The sequence below is a fragment of the Phyllobates terribilis genome, unplaced genomic scaffold (assembly GCF_046119375.1).
Source record: "Phyllobates terribilis strain yellow unplaced genomic scaffold, ASM4611937v1 Scaffold_1__5_contigs__length_1240528914, whole genome shotgun sequence".
Classification (NCBI taxonomy): domain Eukaryota; kingdom Metazoa; phylum Chordata; class Amphibia; order Anura; family Dendrobatidae; genus Phyllobates; species Phyllobates terribilis.
In genome coordinates this window covers 855,242,180-855,261,589 of record NW_027362761.1, presented here as the reverse complement: position 1 = coordinate 855,261,589, position 19,410 = coordinate 855,242,180, and the positions used below count along the sequence as shown (strand labels likewise).

General features: G+C 43.5%; 1 protein-coding gene across 1 annotated transcript in view; it reads left to right on the top strand.

Moving 5' to 3' along the window:
• Window positions 1-3,493: 3,493 nt before the first annotated feature.
• Window positions 3,494-19,410, top strand: part of LOC141153624 (tetraspanin-5) — a 211,342-nt gene continuing 195,425 nt past the window's right edge. The window contains exon 1 of the mRNA XM_073638591.1: window positions 3,494-3,993. Coding sequence (XP_073494692.1) covers window positions 3,913-3,993 — 81 coding nt within the window. The 5' untranslated portion in view covers window positions 3,494-3,912. The remainder of the gene's footprint in view (window positions 3,994-19,410) is intronic.

Below are 19,410 nucleotides of genomic sequence, written 5' to 3'. Positions count from 1 at the left end.
AGGGGTTCAGCACTTTCTCAAGTATATCAGGAGCGCTTGACGGAACCCCGCTTTCTTTATGTTCCTTACTAGACCGACTTCTCGCGCCGGGTCTTCTCCCTCCTGCCTTGCGGTTCTCCACACAAAGTCCCGATCGGGTACTCTGAAGTCAATCTGGGTAACGTGGAGTTCCCGGACCTATTTGGTGCCCTTCACGGTGACTAGGGTGAGGTTGTGGCAACTGCACCATGGAAGTGCAGAAGCCTCCGGTTTTTCCAGCCGAGACCTGGAGTAACACTGCTGGTCCAGGGACCGGTTCCCTTCTTGCGGCCTGATCCCTCTGACACTTGGCAGACTCGGGCGTACGGGTGTCTTCCTGCTCCTTCCGTACCCCTGGGATCTCTTACGTTACCGGAGCCTTTCTCCTCTGCTCCCCTCCTGGGCCTCTCTTACTAGGCCCCAGTCATGGAGCAGAGCTCCTGAAGAGACTCTGCTCCCCTCCTCTCCTTACTACACACTGACTGAACTTCTGAACCATCTACTCTAAGATGGCTTCCCTATATATACCTCCTATAATGGTGCTCCTCAATTCTACATCCTCCACCCACACCCACTACTGGTTCCCCCTCTCTTTGGTTCCCCCCACTCCAGCCAGGGACAGGGCAGCAGAAAAAGTGCATAATGCCCTTCCAGCCGGCCTGGAGTAGTGTAGTGTTGAATGCGGGTGTTGGAGTTCCGGGCAGCACGCCCTCCTTACCTGAGAGAAGGAGACACCACACCTCTGGGTGAGGTGCAGTATCTCTGCGGCCACTGAACCCTCAGGGGCGCCACACAACCATGGGAGTGCATCTTTCTGACTTGCTTTGTACAGGTTCCCCACCAGAAATATGACGTCAGACACCTCAACGGGAAAAGAGGTGCCTCTAATTGTTGAGGATCTATTTATTTCCTTCTATTTTGGATCTCAGTGCCTCCTTACCCTTGCACTGCTTAAGACTATGTAGCACTCTGCACGTCCATTGTGGGGATTCCTGTCACTACAGGACTCCACCTTGTAACTTACATGTACTCCAGTTTTTAAGTTTCTATAGAACCTTACTAACCCCTGAACACTCCCCTGATGATTCCTGCTTACGTGAAACGCGTTGGGAGGGTTCTATTGGGTTAACTTTTTGTCTATATTAAGACCACACTAGATTATTGCCCTTATCAGGGCAGGAGCAATTATGAGGGGCACGACAGGGGATTTTAGCACATTCTCCCCCATTCTCCTTGAGCTCCTAAATTATCCCCCTATTTCCTCATAAACTGTAAGCTTGCGAGCAGGGCCCTCACTCCTTTTAATATCTGAGTTATGCATATTCTGTAATGTTTTTTTGTCTGTTCAAGCCCCCCCTAAAATTGTAAAGTGCTGCGGAATATGTTGGCTCTATAAAAATAAAAAAATATTATTATTATTATTATCTACCTACGTTGAATCTTTATAACAAATGGGTGAGATTGATCCATTTTTTAATGTGCACTGTTGACATTGAGCACCTTTATTTGGTATTAAAGACCTTTATTAGGCCCTGGTTTGGTTATGTGTGTTATGTCTGTTTTACCCCATTTCGTTTTAATAATTTAAATAAAAGTTAATTTTTATCATTATGACTCTCTCATTGCTTATCCTCTACATTTCAAGTTGAGAGATTGGTGCCGCTATTATTGGCTGGGACCTAGCGTTGGTTTATGAAGGATGTATGAGGACAAAGGATGGGTGGGGCCAGTATACAGAGGGCACAGTATGAAAAAGGGAGCAGTGTGGGTAGGAACAGTTTTGGGAAGAGATAGCAAAGTGTGGAGAGGTGGCAGCATGGAGGGACACAGAAGATAGGGAGAGCATAGATGGACAGCAGCATGGGGAGAGTGTGAAGATCAGAACAGTGTGAAGTGGGGACAGTAGGAAGACCATAAGGGAGAATGGTGTGACATCATAGTTCATAAGGTATGATGGTGTGGCAGTTAAAGTTTATAAGGGCGGACAGTGTGATGGTCATAATTCATATGGGGGGATGGTGTGGTGGCCATAGTGTAAGGGTACACTATGGTAGGGGTCAGTATACAAAAAAAGGATATATGAGGGCACGGTATGGGCAAGATCAGTGTACAGAGTGAGGAATAGTATAATGGCACACTATGGAGAAGGGACAGTTTGAAGACGTGGCACAGTATGGAAAAGGAGTAGTGTGGGTTTGAACACGATGAAGAGGGGGCAAAGTATGGAGAGGTTGCAGCATGGGGTGACACTGAAGGTCAGGAGAGCATGGAGGGAGGAGCAGCATGAGGAGGCAATGTGGAGATAAGGACAGTGTGAAGTGGGGACAGTGTGGAAACCATAGTTCATAAGGGAGGAAGGTGTGGCATCATAGTCTGTAAGGTAGGAAGGTATTGCGTTCATAGTTCATATGGCTTGATGGTGTGGTGGTACAATTCTTAAGGGGGAAGGAGTAACGGCCATAGTTCATAAAAGAGAAGGGTGTGGTGGGTATACACTGATGAGCAAGAGAGTAACAATATTTTGAACTTTAGACTTTCAGCCTCCATATCTCACCATCCACTGCTGCTTCGAACGTGAGACTACTATCATTTTATAGACAATCATCTTGGCTATCTCATATATAAATTTGACTTGGAACTATTTAGAATATGATTAGTTATGCAGATTCTTGCCATGTCACTGCATTGTTACTGTTTTGCTCCTGGTGGTGAAAAAATCTTCTTCTTCCTGTATACTACAAATCACAACCTGTTCTCAGGTTGATTCTCAAGCAAAAGGTCACTGGTTCGAATCGAAGGAGCAGCCATGAAGAAGATTTCCCAAAAAAAGAGAAACAGCAACAGCAGCATCCAGCTCATCTATAGCGGTCTCTTGCCCAAGTAAGAAGCAATAAATAATCTGAACAACAGCAAAAATGTTTTTTAATATTAAACTCAATATTATATATATATATAGATATATGTTTCTCTATTAACTATGAATATATATATATATGCAGTATGTATATATTTAGTCCATAGGTAAACATGAAAATTCCCGACTTGAGCCCGCAATCTACCCCTGCAGTAGCAGTGTTTGGCCGGGCATCTCATGCTTCAGTCTATCTCCAACGTGCTTAGGCCAGGTCAGGCAAGTGCCAGTTTTAACCCAAATAACCCAAAAAATCCAAGTGAACAACCCCCGTCCCCTCTGCCCCCCACCAAACACCCATATCTATAGCCGTATAGAAGACTGCTTGCTATATACAATATACACACGTCCAAACACAACATATATCAGAACAATACACACTTAGGAATAAGGATACAGTGAGGAGGGATGTGTAACCGTATCATGTGGTGTACAGTACACTACCACCCCTGTGAATTGAGGGGAGGGGGCTGGAGCACAGTGAAGGGAGGGGTGCACACACTGACAGGATGGAAGGAGTGTCTGCTGGAGGAAGCCGGCTATTCTGTCTGCTGCTATCAGTCTGGATCCTCTACATCACCCGGGAGGGAGGGCGGGACGGACGGAGGATTAAGCTGTCACATAGGGCATAACATGGACTGACGTCCACTCTGCATGGCTAAGTGACACAGTGCCGTAGATCTGCTGCACATACGGCTTCCATCCGTACAGAATATATATATATATATATATATATATATATACACACACACACGGATGATGCATTTTCTCCAGTGTACACACACTGTTCCCAGCACACTGCAATATACGGGCTCTAGTTGAAGCCCACCCTCACACACATACACACCGAGCAGCGCACACAGTGATTGGAGGTCCCTAGGCTATAGGCCTGGCACTACGGCTTACACCTGGCTCCTTCCCGGGCTCTGAGTCCTGATCTCCCCCGCAGCCAGCTAGGGGATTTGCCTTCATGCACCCGCACAATGTCCGGGAAGCATTACAAGGGTCCTGAGGTCAGCTGCTGCATCAAATATTTTATATTCGCCTTCAATGTCATCTTCTGGGTAAGTGTCATTCTTATCCTATTTCCACTTCTTCACTTGGGGTAGTTAATAATCTACAATGACTCTACACTTGCCTCCGTGTTTCACTCCAGGGGATGGTACAATCTATACTGTTTATATATGATTTATACATTGTGGGGTTCATGGATGAGATATGTCAGTTACTACATAGCCGTTGTGCCCTCTCTGGTCATTTAGGGTTACAGGTCGCTCAGTCGCCTCTACTAACATAGGCCGTGGGATTCAAATTTTTAACAGGTTCCCTACTTGGATGCAAAAAATCTGTATCTATGGTACGCAACATGTATTCCACCATAGAAACTTATTCCATAACCAAAAGAAAAAATGTCAATATTCTATATACTCTAGATATTATTGCAATAAAATATTTACAATAGTCCAAATACACTATATATTAATGTGAAATGCTAATAAATATATTATATCTAACAGTAGTTTGCTAGAAAGAACCTCCGCCTATAAAGTGTGCCTCCGCTTCCAGATTTCAATCTGGCTTACCACATCACAGTATAGATTATGTGCAAGTTTTGTACTATTGATGAGTGTAGATGATTTATTCGGATAGTGTTCCATGTGAAGGCAGGAAGCAATAAGCTTCCCAACTTTATGCTACAACCCTCCAAAACAAAAGTTTCAAGTACGACTATAGTATAAGAGGAAAGCTTAATGCACCAGAATTCTGAACATATACAGAGCCACAACCAAGCTCAGTACAAAATCCCATACTAAGTCAGATTACTCTACTGCCATAGACGTTTGCACTCTGTAAAACTATAGCTTCAAGTTTGGCCATAACAGTAATAAAGATATAGTGAGTTTAGTTATTTCCCAAACAAGAATGTTACCTCACATCATAAACCATACAAATGACTACAGTACAGTCAGTGGCAAAATACACATTGGCATCAGTGACTCACAGGTGATCTCTTCGCTAATGGGATTTTCTTTTCCATCTGGCTCAGACCACCATGACATCTTCTCCCAGCCAGGACTCTTCTCTGCAGATTGCTGCAGATATATCTTCTGTTCCTGCAGAACATTCTCACAATGTGCTTCTGGTTACATTGTGCCCTACACACTGTGCCCCCTGAATATAATATGCCTAATGATTACACAGATCAAACTGTAACTCAAACTTTACCCCCTGACCAAACTGTTCCCCATACTGGTACCATACACTGTTCTACTGATCAATCTGTTCTCCACACTATGCTCCTGATAAAACTGTGTCTAACACTGCACTTCTTGATTAAACTGGGCCTGACACTATGCCACCTAATCAAAGAGTGCTCCATAGTGTGCCCATGATCGAACAATGGTCCACACAGCACTCCTGCTTAAAAATGCACCCACACCTAGAAAGAACTCACCTGTTGATGCTGATGCTTCAACACCATCACTTTGACGCCTGGCTTCTTTAGGCCCGGCTCCTGCAGAATGGCACAGGTGGCATGATTACACCACCGCACCACCTGTATCATAGAGAACGTTCCAAACATTAGGGTAGGCAGCTGAGCAGGGTTCCCTTGCACCCTGCAAGCAGTAGATCATCAATATCAGGTCTATGGGGTCTGATACCTAGTAACCCAACCAATCAGCTGTGATTAGCTTTTCCTGGATGTAAACATTGAATGGAGCTACACTGTGCAGTTCCATTAGATGTGTTGCTGCCACTGCCAGGTACTGCAGATCAGCTCCTATTCTTTCGAATAGGAACTGATGTGTAGTACTCAATAGCAGCAACATTCATTGCTTACATGTGGCCACTGCCAGAGCTACTAGCAGCTTATTATTGGAATGCCTGGTGTCTGAACACTACCTATCTGAAAGTGATTAATATCCTCAGGATGGCTGAAACTGATGGATATTCCCAAGATACTGTAGGTAATAGTAACATGTCCGAGTCCCCGTACTAATAGCCACAAAACATGTGGGGATTGCCTGACAATCCCTGCATGTTTTGTAGCTGTCTAACAGCTGCGAAACATGCGGCCGCGGGGACTCGAACATGTCACTCAAGCACCCGCGATACTCGGTGCATACCCGAGCACCCTCAGCAAACTCGAGTAACGGACACTTGCGCTCATCACTAGTAATAAATAAGATTTGGCTGGAGAACCCCTTTAATACCCACCTTCCTTAATCCCTTGCAGCTGTTGTTCCAGTGTTCACCTGGTCCCAGTTGGTTTCTGCTTTCTGTCCTTGACCGCTACACACCAGAAATTTCCAGTACTGCCTGCTTAGGCAATCACTGACTCAGGTGGGTCATCACTGTGGGTAGTGATTGGCTGAGTATTGAGGGCGTCATCTTGTGACAGCAATTTCTGACTGTCTATAAGTCAGAAGTTACGTCACAACTCTCAGTGCAAGTCTATGAGAGCCAGAACGAGGCTTTCATAGACTTACATTGAAAAGCGACCCCTGGCTCATTCCAGCAAACACTGGAGCGATGAGGCAGGTTACAAACTGCTGTAGACAGGCGGGAGCGGCAGCGATAGACAGTGTAGACGGCGTTACATTAGAAGCACCACTCCAGCACTGCAATGAAAAACCCACTGGAGTGGTGCTTTGTGATGATGGTACAGTTTAGAACTCTACTAAAAAGGACTAAAATGGCCAATACCTTTGTCAAACTTTAAAGCATGGTGACATCATAAAAATGCTACACAAATTTTTAACTGAACTCGGGGGATATTTTTGGCTGAAATCGTGCTGCCCTGGTATATTAATATAATTGTCAGCTGTTCTACCAGATGAATGAAGTTTGAGCCAACAGCTTTCCCCTTTTATCCCGCCCTATTAATATGAACATTTGTCTCAGTCAAACATGCATTTAGTTACTATGATGTGGATTTTATAAGCAAAAAAAATCTCTTTTGAAAGGCATGGTCGTTAAAATGTCCGTCGATGGTGTATGCTCAAATCCGTCAGACAGCACCCTGTTACCCTACACAGCAAGGCCTGTACCAGGAATATTGTGTGAGATGGGGATTTTACGCCTTATTTCTGCTAGTGTTTTCTGCGGTCCAGGATCCACTTGTAGCAGCTGTCATGAAACTGGGGCGATTCTTAGTGACAGACACTTGTTATCATTTATTTATAAGGCGCTGAATGCATTTATGAGTATTGTGGAAATTAGGCGTAATTATAACCTAATGTTATGCATGGAGTCTGCTAAGCAAGCTGAGAGCTTACAAATGGAAACTGTACAGTTATATTTCTCTCACAAAGGTAATATAAGCTTCTATACTATGATGTTATCATCAATTGTATGGTATGCTAATTCACTAATTTTGTGTCAAATGTGTAGATGTCTTGTATTTGTCCTCAGCTCGTTTAATACATGACAAGCTGTGGTGTTCTTGATACCAGTAATCTCACTCTAGTCCCTGACTGGAGTAAGATTTGTGGCGTAGCGCACGGAGGTGCATGTCGCTCATCAGATTCTCTAGATCAGTGTTTCCCAACCCCATCCTCACGGCCCCCCACAGGTCATGTTTTCAGGATCTCCTTAGTATTACACAGGTGATTGAAGTATCATCAAGGCATCAGGAATTCTCTCACCTGTGCAATACTAAGGAGATCCTGAAAACATGACCTGTGGGGGTCCGTGAGGATGGGGTTTGGGAAACACTGCTCTAGATTCACGAAGAGGCGTGCACCTGTATATGAAACGGGAATGTCTGACTCCACAATGCATCCACATGACAGCTGCATAGAAATACATTACCTGTTTTTGTTTTCCTCTATTTTTCTGTTCATTTAACCCATTGCAGAAAAAAACTTTTTTTTCTGAAAACTACTAACAAGCAGGCCAAAGGTTTGTGTATACGACATCTTTTAATTTCAGGCAAATCTGCTGAGTTTTCCAAGCACATACTCTAAAAATGTTTGAAAGACTTTTATTCTTTTCTACTATAAAACCAATTTGCTGTTTATTTGGTAAGTGTCCCAAGCATTTTTTCTACTTTAGGTTTTGAAAAATACCTGGTGGGAAAAAAGAAAGCGCATTTTACTTTTTCGAGGCAGCTCATGATGAAATACGCTCCATACTCAGTACTGTCCAATCAAAAGTCCGCAAAAATGTTTTGTGAAAAAAAAACCTCTTCCAAAACGCATCAAAAACACTTTGAAAACACTTCAGAAAAAGAAAAACTTGACCAAAAACTCCTCAAAGAGTTTTTTTTGCAGAGTTTTTGGAGCAGAAACTGGGTAGAACATCTAAGTTTTTGAGGAGTTTTCCATTTGTGCTGATGATTTGGAGAGTTGTCTCTCAGTATTTGCTCCAAAGCCTCCTCAAAAAACTATGTGCACATAGCCAATAAGGGAAAAACATTTGCTGGGTATGAGTCTTTTTGCTAAGTTTTCAAAGAAAAAAACTGAATGAAAACTCAAAAGTATTTGAGGAATTTTGACTTTTTGAGGATGATTTGAAGGTTTCCACTCCAAAAACTCCTAAAAAAATCTGTGTGCACTTGTCATTTTTAACAACCTAAAAAAAAATCATGTGCACACATCCTAAAACTCTAGATGGATCAAATCATAGTTTTAGAGATTGCGTGAAATCCAAAATTTATTGTCTTGCAAAACACATGAATACACAGTATTCCTGAACTAATCTGATTAATACAAAAATACTAAAAGTGAGCGAATTGATTCAATGCAAATTGAATTTAGGAATTCACTGAACCCGGCTAATTCAAACAATTTACGATTCGATTCATACTGCCTCCATTTTACTCATTGAAGATTACATCAAGGAGATAAGACTCACACGACCTCGACCTCAACTGAGCCGATTTCCCTATAATGCCTTTCAGCTATAACATCACATGGTATAGCTTAGCCAATCAGGAGGGAGTATCATAGCCTGTATAAAAGCAGGAACCAAAAAAGCAGCCATTTTGTGTTGAATCTGGATAGTGAGAGGCCTTTACAGCTCACAGCTTAGCCATTGAGATAGGGGAGAAATTCATAAAACACTGAAGAAATTGTAAAAATAGTGTGTGACAGCACAACAGTTACTACCTGTTTACCCATTGCCATATATGTTGAGGTCACTTTAACATTACAATGGCCTAATTCAGATGTCCGTGATTTTTAGAACAGTCATTTTTATTTCAATTTTACAAGAATAATAAAATCTTACTCTCTGAGTAACATGTACAATTCAATGTTTGACAAGAAAAGAGAAGATTAAAATGAGGGATGTTTGGGTTACATACCACAAAACAAGGAGTAAGAAAAGGGATCAAGGAAAGCGGTATTATGGTCGTGACTCCATCAAGCTTTTAGGCAGTTGGTTGTGGCGTCATAGACATTTCTGAGGTCCCATATCTCTGTCAATTTCTCCAGGGTGTGGTTAAGGGACTTCCTTCAGTTGTCCATATGGATCTAGATGAATTTGGGGGGGGGTGACAAATCTTCAGTAAGTAATTTAGGAGGTCCCGGGGAAGGCGAATGTAGAAGAGGCTCTCTACCAACCTCCCACCATGCCCTAAAAATGGTTAATAAGACTACATTTCCAGAAGATATGAATGAGGAAGTCCGTGATTTTTATCATACTTAAAGAAAATGGACCATTGTTCATCAGTGTTTTGGATCCGCGTTTCATCAGTAATATTTGGTCAGGGTGTCAGTTTTTATCATCTGTGTTTCAGCAGTGATTTTCACAGATGAAAAAATAAATAAGTTACAAAGCTTCTCCTATTCATTACAATGTTAATAATGGACAGCACACGGATAGCACACTGAGGTCCTCTTTGTGCTGTCCATGATTTTTACGGATCCATAGACTCGTATGGTTAATTTTAATTTGTGACTCTGATCAAAAATGGACATTTCTATGTGATTTTTTTGTGGCCTGTTCTGTCCACAAAAAAACGCGACCATGTGAACAGCCCCATAGCGTGAAAGGGGTACGTGTTTTATTCATGAAAAACACAGAGAGAACTTACATGAGACTCATGGAAATCGAAGGATGTGTTTGTGTTAAAGAGCTTTAAAGGGGTTAGATACATTCCTAGTAGACTTCAGAGCGGTATTCATGTTTTTGCAGGGCAATTGAAGACTTTGCAATTCTTTTAATTTGCAGCGTATCAATTTGCCGCAGAACAAATTTTGGGAACAATTTGGTGGAGCTGGTAAATTTGAATTTCAAAAGATTCGCTCATCTCTTATAAACACATTTTTTGCTTCATGCTGTGTTATTTAAGGTCATAATGGCACATGTAAAAATACTGAACATAGTATGTGTGACAAAGCTGATGGCAATTGAATGGACAACCAGCAAATCCAGTGTGCGCATTAATTATTTACTTCTGCCTGCTGACAGTCAATAATCTCCAGTGAATTTCCAGTTCGAGATTCCTCACTATAAAGCTATGAGGAATGGCTATTTTTGGGGACAGGTGAAATGTACAAAAATGTATTTCAACATTTGTAGAAAAAAGTACAAAAATAAACTTGTAGGTTTTGCTAATAAAGATACCAATAGGTATGTTGCCTTTTCACACCACATTTGGTACATCAGATGTGTGTTAGTAAATACAAAACTTTTGCAAATGTAAACATATACCGATAAAGTGTATTTTTAGTATAAATATCTGGAGACTGTTTGGTTGGCCGGTTAAAAAGTGTAGTATACCACGTTTTTTACACTGTACATGCAAGGGCTCAGCGCTGAAGTTCGTTCATTATCAGGATTTGTCAGGGTCCCATAGATCTGACACCCACTGATACTAAGGTGATGGTATATTGCTTGCTCACTAATTTTACAAGATGGGAATATCCCTTTAATGATCATGCATGTTAAGACATTTAACTAGGGCCATGCATGTTGTCACCCAGATTCTTAAGACTCATAGATGGTGTATCTTCTTAGTTATTCACTATCAAGGGGGAAGAGTGAAACCACATTACTGGGCAGATATACTATTGAATAGCCTTGTAAAGCTGATTATTGGTTGTCAATACAGATACAGATATAGCTACAGTGGTGGCCAAAAGTATTGGCACCCCTGCAATTCTGTCAGATAATACTCAGTTTCTTCCTGAAAATGATTGCAATCACAAATTCTTTGGTATTATTCTCTTCATTTAATTTGTCTTCAATGAAAAAAACACAAAAAGAATTGTCCTAAAGCCAAATTGGATATAATTCCACACCAAACCTAAAAAAGGGGGTGGACAAAAGTATTGGCACCCTTTGAAAAATCATGTGATGCTTCTCTAATTCGTGTAATTAACAGCACCTGTAACTTACCTGTGGCACCTAACAGGTGTTGGCAATAACTAAATCACACTTGAAGCCAGTTAACATGGATTAAAGTTGACTCAACCTCTGTCCTGTGTCCTTGTGTGTACCACATTGAGCATGGAGAAAAGAAAGAAGACCAAAGAACTGTCTGAGGACTTGAGAAACCAAATTGTGAGGAAGCATGAGCAATGTCAAGGCTACAAGTCCATCTCCAAAGACCTGAATGTTCCTGTGTCTTCCGTGCGCAGTGTCATCAAGAAGTTTAAAGCCCATGGCACTGTGGCTAACCTCCCTAGATGTGGGCGGAAAAGAAAAATTGACGAGAGATTTCAATGCAAGATTGTGCGGATGGTGGATAAAGAACCTCGACTAACATCCAAACAAGTTCAAGCTGCCCTGCAGTCCGAGGGTACAACAGTGTCAACCCGTACTATCAGCCGGCGTCTGAATGAAAAGGGACTGTATGGTAGGATACCCAGGAAGACCCCACTTCTTACCCCGAGACATAAAAAAGCCAGGCTGGAGTTCGCCAAAACTTACCTGAGAAAGCCTAAAACGTTTTGGAAGAATGTTCTCTGGTCAGATGAGACAAAAGTTAGAGCTTTTTGGGAAAAAGCATCAACATAGAGTGTACAGAAAAAAAAAAGAGGCAGTCAAACATGGCGGAGGTTCCCTGATGTTTTGGGGTTGCTTTGCTGCCTCTGGCACTGGACTGCTTGACCGTGTGCATAGTATTATGAAGTCTGAAGACTACCAACAAATTTTGCAGCAAAATGTAGGGCCCAGTGTGAGAAAGCTGGGTCTCCCTCAGAGGTCATGGGTCTTCCAGCAGGACAATGACCCAAAACACACTTCCAAAAACACTATAAAATGGTTTGAGAGAAAGCACTGGAGACTTCTAAGGTGGCCAGCAATGAGTCCAGACCTGAATCCCATAGAACACCTGTGGAGAGATCTCAAAATGGCAGTTTGGAGAAGGCACCCTTCAAATATCAGGGACCTGGAGCAGTTTGCCAAAGAAGAATGGTCTACAATTCCAGCAGAGCATTGTAAGAAACTCATTGATGGTTACCGGAAGCGGTTGTTCGCAGTTATTTTGGCTAAAGGTTGTGCAACCAAGTATTAGGCTGAGGGTGCCAATACTTTTGTCTGGCCCATTTTTGGAGTTTTGTGTGAAATGATCAATGATTTGATTTTTGCTTCATTCTCTTTTGTGTTTTTTCCTTGCAAGCAAATTAAATGAAGATAATAAGACCAAAGAATTTGTGATTGCAATCATTTTCAGGAAGAAACTGAGTATTATCTGACAGAATTGCAGGGGTGCCAATACTTTTGGCCACCACTGTATAATTAAAAGACGTCCCAAAAGATGATACCTCAGGGAGTTTTTTTGACTGTAGACGCAAATCCCAAGCCAACGCAATGACCATGGTTGCCTGCCATGGTTATCTGATGTGAGAGGCCCAAGATAAATGACAAAGGTTGCCCGAGATCAGTATCATGGACTTTATATTGAGTCCGTGTGCAGTCCATGTGGAAAATGGACAGCACACGGACCCAATGTTAGCCTACGTGCTAGTTCACACAGTCTATTTTTCTCAAGAACCTATGTGAAAAAAAAAATTGCAGCATGGTCTAGTTTTTGTTTTATTTACAGACCAGGCTAGAGCTTGTAAATAACAGTCAGCTCCTATATCCATCTGCTATGTGATTGGGTATATGTAGCTGTAAATTGCAGACGTGACTCGCCTGATTAATTAAGAGGGTTGTTCACTACTTTGACAAACCCTTCTCAATCCCTATATTTCCCCAAGTAAACCCTCTGTAACTGCACCGGCACTGGCTCTCCTGGGGATGATTGACTACAGGAATCGCATGACATAACAGTGTCATGCAATCCCTGCAGCCAATCAGCAGCTGCTGCACTGTCCCCTCCTTTGGACGTAACTGATGTTTGGAGGATGTCATAGCTGCAGCTGCTCTATCTCTTCCTCCGGATGCCTGATTTGTTCAAAGAAGGGGGTGTGAAGCGGCCATTGAGTGGCCACAGTGAGCCAGTGCCAATACCGCTGGAACAGTGTCAGCACCGGATGTGAGTGTACGTGTTATTATTTTATTGCGGGGAAATATAGGGATTTTGAAGGGGTTGTCCCAGTAGTTGACAACTCCTTTATGCAGACCATGTTAATGTAACCTAAAGTGGCATTTTCAAAAAAGTGAGTTTCTTCTGTTTATTCTTTCCCAGTCTACAAGGTAAAGCTTACAGATAATCTGCAGGAGACAGAATCTGTCTATTTACTGCATTTGTTCTAATAGGCAATGTAAAAACTGGAATATTTAAAGGGGTTGACTGGTCTTAAGCTTCGAGTCTGTGCTACAAGTCTTGTCGGTATGCAAATCGCATACTTCCGGTCACGCGCTCTCCGCTCCCAGTGCTGGCACCGGAGAATTCTCACAGCACGTAGTGCACTAAATGTGAGGATTGACTGCAGACGTGTAGCTTAAGACCAGACATCTCCTTTAAAGACCTTTATGTATCGTGATCAAAATTTTTTTTTTTTTAAAAAGTTTATCGTACAAAAAACTACAAATCCTTCCTTAGTAGAAGGATGCTATGCATTTCTTGTTGAACAGGTTTTAATATAGTTGTCTGGGCAAACCAGGGATCACATAGTGATCTAAAAAAGATACCATGAAGTGGAAACAAATAGATGTTATGACTTCTTTCCTGTATAGAGTATATTGCTCTAAATCCTCTGGGAAGGTTAGTTCAAAGGAAGCAGTTTGTGTGTGGAAAGTAATCCTTATGATATTATGGAGATTACCTCAATTAGCAGTGTTAGTTTGGCCAGGTTATAGCATGGACAGAAATGGGATATTCAGCATAAATTCTCTGCTCTTTATTTCATGCCGTTTGTCACATCATATATGCTGTTTCTATAGAAACACTAGGACATTGCCCCAAGAAGTAAAACAATTCCTTTATAAAAAAAAAAATGGTTTTAGAATTAGAGATATTAGAGATATGCTTGCTAGAAAGTCAGTTTACTACACCTTGCAGATTGAAGAAAAAATGTAACTGGGTCATTGCTTAGTCCTTGTGTATCAGTCCCTTACATTGTATGTTATTAGTTCCTCCATCACTTTCCATAGAAACCTGTCTTCTGGACTGCATACCTTGTTTACCATGTGAAGTTATATGGAAACTCCTATGGATTCAATGGTATAGAATAGAGACAGCCATTAAATTTACAATATGATAAGGTCTATGACCTGGATTGGGGTTTCAATTAATTTGACATCTGGCTTGGATTCATTATAGGGTCTGAACTGGGGTCAGACATGAAATCTGAATGAATTTTAAGATCAGGAATCTTAATTAATTTTGTCGTATGGGCTTGCATCTAGATTACTTTAGGTTTCTGTATTGTAGTCTGAATTAATTTGATTAATTTTGAGGTCTGGGTTATGAATTAATTTAGTGATGATCGTGGGACTGATTTCAAGTTGGAGCCTGAATTAAGTTCAATTCAAGTTGGAGTCTGATCTGAAATCTGAATTAGTTTTAGGCTGCGTGCCCACGTAGCGTTTTTCAAGCGTTTACGCTGCCGAATTTCTGCAGCGTAAACGCTTGTTAAACGCTAGGTAATCCGCTCCCCATGGTACCCAAGGGGATTCCGCAAGTTCTATGCCCACGCTGCGGATTTTTCCGCAGCGTTTATGCTGCGTTCAAAAATCCGCAGCATGTTCATTAATTTTGCGTTTCCGCAAGCGGAATTGCCTTGTGCAATGCATTAAAAACGCAAGGCAATTCCGCATGTGGTAAACGCGCGATAAGCGCGCGGTAAACTCGTGCGGAATTCCGCATGCGTTTTTCCGGGAGAGGACATGCGGAAATGAAGCAGAAATTTTCTGCTTCATTTCCGCAACGTGGGCACATAGCCTTAAGGACTGGTCTTGAGTTTCAATTAACTTTGGAGTTTTACAAATGCAGAGTTCTAAAGTAAAAACCATTGATGTGTATTTACAGGAGGGGTAGCATGAATATTTTGCTGTATGGCAGCCCTGATTGTACTACTATCTAGCACCTTTATCTGCTGTTTCTTCTGCTGTCACTTTTAAACTTATGGTGGAAGAAGTGGCTCTGATGGTCACAGGAGGTACCCTTCAGAAAATTGTTAAAAAGGACCTGTCAGCAGGTCATAAGAGGCCAGCTTTTGCTCTTTTTTTCTTCCCACTGCTTCCCTGAGTATTCGGTTTTTCTTTTTCATTTTGTTTATTTTTTAAATCATCTATACACAACACACTGAGCAGAGCGAGCAGCAGCGGGGGGAACTCAGCTCAGTGAGTGGTTTTATTTTTTTTTTTGTTTTTTTTAATTGTTAGCTATTAGTTGGGGTAAATTATGAGGGCCAATATACAGTGAGTGGGGGAATTATTTTGTGTGTCTGGCGGTGGTGTCCATCATACTGTGTAGGGGACTGTGGATGGTCCATCATACTGTGGGGGATTTTAGGGCATCATATTGTGTGTCTGGAGGCCTGTGGGGTCCGCCATATTGTGTGTGTGACTATGCTGTGGGGTCCATCATATTGTGTGTTGAGGGAAGCTGAGGGGTTCATCATACTATGTGTGGAGGGCTGCAGGATCCATCATACTGTGGAGGCCATATTACTGTGTGTGGGGAGCTGTGGAGACCTTAGTACTGTGTGTGGGGGGCTGTGGAGACCATAGTACTGTGTGTGGGGAGCTGTGGAGACCATAGTACTGTGTGTGGGGGGCTGTGGAGACCATAGTACTGTGTGTGGGGGGCTGTAGGGGTATCATACTATGTCAGAGAAGTTGTGATGTCCATAATACTGTGCAGGGGGGCTGGGGAGTCCATCATACTTTGTGTGGGGGCATTGGAGACATCATATTGTGTTGCGGCGATATGGGGGCATCATACATAGTGTGGAAATTGTGGTGGTATCATACTGAGTGGGGGTCACTGTGAGCATCATATTGTGCGTGCGGGGGCATTATACTGCCCTATCGTAACACGTTTTAACAGTAGTAGCTAGTCAACATACTTAATTCTTCTTAATATTAAGCAATACAATTAATAATACAATAATAATAGTAATGATGAGCGGAATTAAGTTTGAAAATATTAGTTCGGCCCTGCACAATAGTCATGGTCTATCATGTGGCCCCTTGGTATGGAGGATTTATAAAAAAAAAATAAAAAAAAACAAAAACCCAAACGAATACTCGAGAGAGCAGTGACAGGTCCTCTTTAGAGCGTGCTTTTTTCTCCCCTGTGAGAACTTCCTGATTGTATGGCCTTAATATAAAGGGTATCTATAATATAACCAGGGATGCGTCCCTCTGTCTGAAGCCTTTATAGACTGCGCATGCGTGACGCGCAGTCGGGCTCCAGACAGAAGACCGCATCCAGCCGTTACAGGTAAGTATCTAAGTATGGCGCCGGAGATCACAGTATGCACAGACACTGAACGCATACCGCGATCTCCGGCACCATACTTAGATACTTACCTGACCGGGAGGAGCGTTGCCGCGGCGCCTCTCTTCGCCGGTGACTGAGGCAGGAGTGAGGCGTTGGATCGAGGCATGTGCATAGCGCTATCCGGCGCCATTTTACTGAAGACACATTTGCAGTGTGTCTTCAGCACAATGTAGCTGGACAGCGCGGTGCTCTGGCGCCGCACTCCTCCCCCGGCCTCCGGCAGAACAGGATGCAGCAGCGCTGGAACACAGAGAAGAAAGATGAGTATAAGTGTTTATTTTTTTGTATGTGTGTATGCATACCAGGATTGGGGGGTGAGGGGACCATGCATACCAGGATTGGGGGGTGATGGGTGCCATACATACCAGGATTGGGGGGTGAGGGGACCACGCATACCAGGATTGGGGGGTGAGGGGACCATGCATACCAGGACTGGGGGATGAGGGGGCCATACATACCAGGATTGGGGGGTGAGGGGACCATGCATACCAGGATTGGGGGGTGATGGGTGCCATACATACCAGGATTGGGGGCTGAGGGGACCACGCATACCAGGATTGGGGGGTGAGGGGACCATGCATACCAGGATTGGGGGATGAGGGGGCCATACATACCAGGATTGGGGGGTGAGGGGACCATGCATACCAGGATTGGGGAGTGAGGGGTACCATACATACCAGGATTGGGGGATGAGGGGTACCACACATACCAGGATTGGGGGGTAAGGGGACCATGCATACCAGGATGAGGGGTACCATGCATACCAGGATTGGGGGGTGAGGGGACCATGCATACCAGGATTGGGAGGTGAGGGGACCATGCATACCAGGATTGGGGGGTGAGGGGTGCCATGCATACCAGAATAGGGATGAGTGGTACCATACATACCAGGATAGGAATGTGGGGCACCATGCATACCAGGATGAGGGGTACCAATCATACCAGGATAAGGATGAGGGGTGCCATGCATACCGGGATTGGGAATGAGGGGTGCCATGCATACCAGGATTAGGGATGGGTGGTGCCATGCATACCGGGATTGGGGGTGAGGTGTGCCATGCATACCGGGATTGGGGGTGGGGGGTGCCATGCATACCGGGATTGGGGGTGAGGGGTGCCATGCATACCGGGATTGGGGGTGAGGGGTGCCATGCATACCGGGATTGGGGGTGAGGGATGCCATGCATACTGGGATTGGGGGTGAGGAGTGCCACGCATACCGGGATTGGGGGTGAGGGGTGCCACGCATACTGGGATAGGGGGTGAGGGGTGCCACGCATACCGGGATTGGGGGTGAGTGGTGCCATGCATACTGGGATTGGGGGTGAGGGGTGCCACGCATACCGGGATAGGGGTGCGGCGTACCACGCATACCAGGATAGGGATGAGGAGTACCATGCATACCAGGATTGGGGATGAAGGGTGCCACGCATAACAGGATTGTGGATGAGGGGTGCCACGCATACCAGGATTGGGGATGAGGGGTGCCACGCATACCAGGATTTGGGATGATGGGTGCCACGCATTCCAGGATTTGGGGTGAGGGGTGCCATGCATACCAGGATTGGGGATGAGGGGTGCCATGCATACCAGGATTGGGGGTGAGGGGTGCCATGCATACCAGGATTGGGGATGAGGGGTGCCATGCATACCAGGATTGGGGATGAGGGGTGCCATGCATACCAGGATTGGGGGTGAGGGGTGCCATGCATACCAGTATAGGATGTTGGAGACAGGATGGGGGCAGCGCAAATACCAGGAGGGGGGCAGCACATACCAGCATGGGAGACCATATACCAATAAAAATGCTCACCACCCAGGCGTAGAACGGGTTCAATAGTTAGTATATTATAGAAGAACATTGCATTTTCATGTTGGCAATAGACTCTATGGCTCCTTGGGCGGTATCAGGTTAGGTAAGGCCAAATCCATATGTGGCCTCAGTGGTTTCAAAGAAGTTGTGGTTTTCTCAAGTTTATTTACTGTATAGTTTTAAGTGCTCAAAAAGGCATCTTGATCAAAGATTCTGTAATTATGGCTTACTACACAGCCAAACCATGCTCTAGTATTTTTTTCATAGTTCCATCAGCTTTAGAAAACATAATCTCTGGCTCCGAATGTCATTTCAACCACATGAAATGTGTCTAGAACAATTAGTGGTTATGTTGTACTTTATTATTTCTATACTATGTGTTTTCTTGATATCACGTTAGAGAAAGCACATTAAAGCTATACATTTTCGTCTATACTTAAACTCTAAAGAGCATAGCACACAGCGGAAGTTTTATTTTTAATATATGTGTAACTTATAATTGACAAAAATACATACACATTATAGCTGGAGACAGACATAGGGACATAAACTTCATAGTCGCAGAGTGTTGTCTCATTAATATAACTCTTGTGCTTTGGATGAGCTTCTTTAACCCCTGGGATCAGCGGTTATCGCCTGGAAAATCTGCATAAGGCCATACATTTCTGCATTTATTGTGTGGCATTTCTGCATCTTGTAGAGAAGGTGCGGATTCTACTGTGTATGTACTTACTCTGGCTCATATAAAGGGATTCCGTTCAGTGGACATCTCCCTGTGACATCCAAATGTCGTTATAGGGCTGACCAGTGTCGGAC